At 31.6% G+C, this 4108-nt stretch overlaps 1 protein-coding gene across 2 annotated transcripts; it reads right to left on the bottom strand.

The window, feature by feature from the left end:
* Nucleotides 1-646: 646 nt before the first annotated feature.
* LOC101499745 (protein NONRESPONDING TO OXYLIPINS 2, mitochondrial-like) lies at nt 647-3731 on the bottom strand. 2 transcript variants are annotated; one of them, XM_004510047.4, is made up of 3 exons: nt 3510-3731; nt 3122-3293; nt 647-952 (listed from the first exon to the last, which is right to left on the bottom strand). In XM_004510047.4, the coding sequence occupies exons 1-2, from the start codon at nt 3629-3631 to the stop codon at nt 3140-3142; spliced, it is 276 nt and encodes a 91-aa protein (XP_004510104.1). In that variant the 5' UTR covers nt 3632-3731; the 3' UTR covers nt 647-952; nt 3122-3139. The 2 variants fall into 2 exon arrangements, with proteins under 2 accessions (XP_004510104.1, XP_004510103.1); XM_004510046.4 differs by lacking the exon at nt 647-952 and having other exon boundaries at nt 2816-3293; nt 3510-3729.
* Between the last annotated feature and the right edge of the window lie 377 nt (nt 3732-4108).

The raw sequence follows: 4108 nt of genomic DNA, 5'->3' as shown, positions 1-4108 counted from the left end.
TAACATTCAAACCTAAAAAAATTCTCACATCATCTTTAACATATTAAGGAGATTCTATATCCCAACTCAAAATTCGTTGATGTAAGCTTATGGTGATTGTAAACCGGTAATCAAAATGTCGATGGTCCAACACAAACTTCTTTATTTTCAAAATCTAAATGAACAGAGTAAAATATCACGAAGAGTGAAAAAATATTGGTGACATTTTTGTGGCCAAGAGAGGTCAGATGATGAAATGGCGGTGCAAAGAGTTGACAATGGTTTTTTTGTTTTGTTGTAATTTAACAATTGAATATTGCAATTTCGTAGGAATATTTGACACAAAAAAGAAAAAATCCTTAAAAAAATAGAGTTTGACCAATTAAAAACTGTCTAAACTGGAATCTGGAGTAAAAATGGCACTTGTCCGTAGAGGGAAAATATTTTCCTTGAGGCTAGACGCAACCATATAGACAACTGTCTACTCTCATGCTTAGGTGGTATTTCTCTTCCTTACTATTCTAATCATCTACTGCACATCACTCTTTCGACGACCCCAATCTCCCTTCCCTTCCAGTACGATAATTAATTAATTCTGCATCATACTATTTATTTATATATCATTCATTTTCATATATTAAAACTGAGTAGCATTTATAATATAATATACAATGACAACATCATACCATTAATTAATATTAATATTACGGTGTATTACTACCGTCTTCTTTGTTTTGTTACGCAGAAGGCTCTATGTTATGAAATGAAATAGTAATAGGAATATAACAATGATGTACTTTTTTCGTTTTTCAATTTCACTCACTGCCATTACATTGGTATGCTGCTTACATACATTATAGATAATGACGTTCTCTTTCTTTATTGCTAGCTCTTACGGTTTTGATTTAAAGCTTCAACTACTACCATACGCATATGCCTCATTCATTTCTTCATAGACAAACAAAGAGTGCACCTGATACAGCGCCAAATCATGACGTGGATAATAAAATTCAACTCAGTACTATAGTTTATTTTAAATAATGTAAGACTTTCACTCATATTATTAATTATAACATCAATTTTATATTAAAAAATTGTTCAATGCTTTTTATTTTATTTTTATTAATACTTGATAGTTGAGATCTCGCCCTAGTTTTTACTCTCTAAACAAACCATACTAGTCTACACATGGGGCTTGGATAGAGTGAAATTCAATTTCTTTGATCCTGATGATTGATGTGCTTTAAGCTGAAATAAAGAAAGAAAACAGCCTTTGATGTATCCAACTATTTCTTCTCATACAACTTTTTAATCTTTCTCTTTCCTTCTACTATCAATAACTTTAAATGTGAGTTTTATACCATTAAAATACTACGCTCTTCTCACAATTCCATCAAAACTAACATTTACAACACCAACCTGATGAATTCTGCTTCAATTCCTATTGACAGTTACTTGTTTATCTAGTAGGGTCCTAAATAAATAAATAAGTTGTACAATAAAGTAATCTTAAATAACTTGGATATATATACTTCAATAATGAATAATATCACTCTTTGTCAGAAATACATAAGTTGTACAATAAAATAATCTTAAATAACTTGGATATATATACTTCAATAATGAATAATATCACTCTTTGTCAGTCTAAGCTCAAGGTTTTATTCATCTCGTAAATTGAGATAGTGACCAAATCGGTGTCAGTTGGACAAATTACAAGGAAAATAAGTATAAGCTCAAGGTTTTATTCTATTTCAAAAGTTATGTTCATTTTCTCCAATTCATTTTTGTTACATCTAATACCGAACAGGTCACTGTGTCTGATCATAACGACATGAATGACCCTGAACTTCGGCATCATTGTCAAAGTTTTGAGTGATTTTAGCATTGGGCAACCCCCACTATAGCAAATAGCAATTAAATTAAAAAGGCGCCAAACTATTAAAGTATAACCAAACACACATCTTTATTTTAGATGTTTCTCTTCTCTCTATGGACTATCTCATGTTCATCACAGTTATAACCAAGGATGTAACTGTAGGAATTAAGGGATCCAGGAAGAGAAAGGCCCAAATGAAAAAAAAGAGTGCTGAGTTGGTAAGTTAGTTAGAGAGGGAGGGAAAATACACGTGGATAGGGGAAATATATATATATATATATGTATACACATATAGGGTTATTGTCGTGGGGAGGATATCACCGTAGAAGTTATTCTATTTTACAATTTATACTGGTGCAAAGGGTATTCACCCTTTGAAGGAGCTTTGCTCTAGGGTTATAGGAGGAAACTCTTGTAATCATTTTCTTTGTTTTCAACCATCAATACCAGATACTATTTCTCATAATTTTGGAGGTCTTCTGTGTTCATCCCAGACAGAAAAGAAAATGGCGATATGATAATATTCGGTGTATAGTAGGAGTGGCAGGGCATCAACTAGCAAGCCATCAGCCATATGGTCATATTTGATAGCCCTAAAGACCTTTATATGTTTGCCAGTTTTGGTTGATTTATTTGATTACTTAATCATTAACTATGATCTTCTAAAGTTAATCTCCCAATTAGAGGTCTGTGTACTTTAGAATAATGCAAGTTAAATACTTAATACTCATATTTCATATAGAAGAATTTCTTTTACTTAAAAAAGGGCTTTCTACAAAAGATTAGCCAATTATCTCACATTGAAACATTCCTATATGTTTAAACACCTTTTAGAAAAAATCACTATTATGGAATTAAATTTCACTACAAAACCACCATTAATTTACACAACTTGAGACTGAAGCCTCTATATCGAGGTGCATTGAAGCATGGTTGAATAATTAAAACACCAAAACAAAAAGATTCAAGTGAATATATAAGATCAAAGATTCAATCAACAAAAGCATGTCCAATGAAATGAAGAAATTGAACTATATTTCGGTATCAAGATTAGGAAGTAAATGAATTTATTTGAATCTAAACTCAGTCATAGTACACAAACTTCACAACTCATCCCTAAATCAACAACATTGTTTTTCCTCTTCCAATCACATGTACATGTTTTTTGCTGTGATTTTACTGGTGGGTTGTGTTTATTCTTTTTATATCCCTGAAGTAGCTGTAAGTGAAACACAGTTAAGAAGGGAAGAGACAAGAACTCACAATTGAAGGTAACAAAGGCTAGGGTCCAGGATGGTTGCAGGAAAGAGTAACTTGTGAAAAAGCTTGACAATTCCTTGAATCAATGCTAAGAAATGATACCATTCTAGCAGTGGCCACAATACTATGTAAAGGCAAAAGTGACTCAACACTTCCAAGCTGGTATACAATAGTTCTGTTCAATATATATATTTCACAAATCAGCATAAAAACAAATTGGGACAAATCTCCAAAATATGTTGGATTAATAAAAAAGAGTATAACTTTTTACACATTACTATCAAATAAATAGAGAAATATTGAATAATTGAACACAAGATGAAGATCTCAATTAAATAAAAAGAATTGGGAAATATGTAAGTAAGTTTGGAGTGTAAAGAAGTAACCTAACCTGAGAAAGGGTGAGAATCGACGGGGCGGCATTATTGAAGCAGGAGAATGGTTGTTAGGTCTGAGAAATGATTTGAATGAAGAGAGGAAGAAAAGACGTCGAGTGCAATGAGAAGAGGCCATGATATTGAATCGATAACCAGAGAGAGAGTTTAGAGGCGATTGAATTGAGTGAAGAGAAGAAGAATCAAATGAAATGTGCTTCCCCTAGCAGGCAAATTTTTTTTTTTTTTTTTTTTTTTTTTTATTCTATTTCCAATCTAATCCTAGTGTACCCAAATATTTTGGGCTCTTTGAATTTTGTACCAGGCACCCCCCAATTTGACCTGCCACCCTCCCACTATTTTTTAAAGACTAAAATACCCTTTTGTAAAACAGTATAATATTATTTTAAAAATTATCATTCAGATTTCACACCCCACCACCTTCGAAAATTTACAAAACAAAATGTTGGATTCGAAACTTTAAATTTTCGAAATGAATTTTAGTAAGTTACTCGAAAATTTTGCTATTTTAAAACCTTCGAAATACAGTTTATTTAAAAAAAAGACAAAATTTCAAAACTTTGGATAAATGCCAAATTTTCGAAATAGACAGTAT

The sequence above is a fragment of the Cicer arietinum genome, chromosome 7, assembly GCF_000331145.2.
Source record: "Cicer arietinum cultivar CDC Frontier isolate Library 1 chromosome 7, Cicar.CDCFrontier_v2.0, whole genome shotgun sequence".
NCBI classification, from domain to species: Eukaryota; Viridiplantae; Streptophyta; class Magnoliopsida; order Fabales; family Fabaceae; genus Cicer; species Cicer arietinum.
This window is presented reverse-complemented; position numbering and strand designations above follow the sequence as displayed.

What these genes read in the sequence shown, in the direction of transcription:
- LOC101499745 (XM_004510047.4), bottom strand. Translation starts at nt 3,631, where the DNA reads ATGGCCTCTTCTCATTGCACTCGACGTCTTTTCTTCCTCTCTTCATTC. An exon ending in CGATTCTCACCCTTTCTCAG is followed by an intron (nt 3,294 to 3,509) that starts GTTAGGTTACTT and finishes TATATTGAACAG; the next exon opens with AACTATTGTATACCAGCTTG.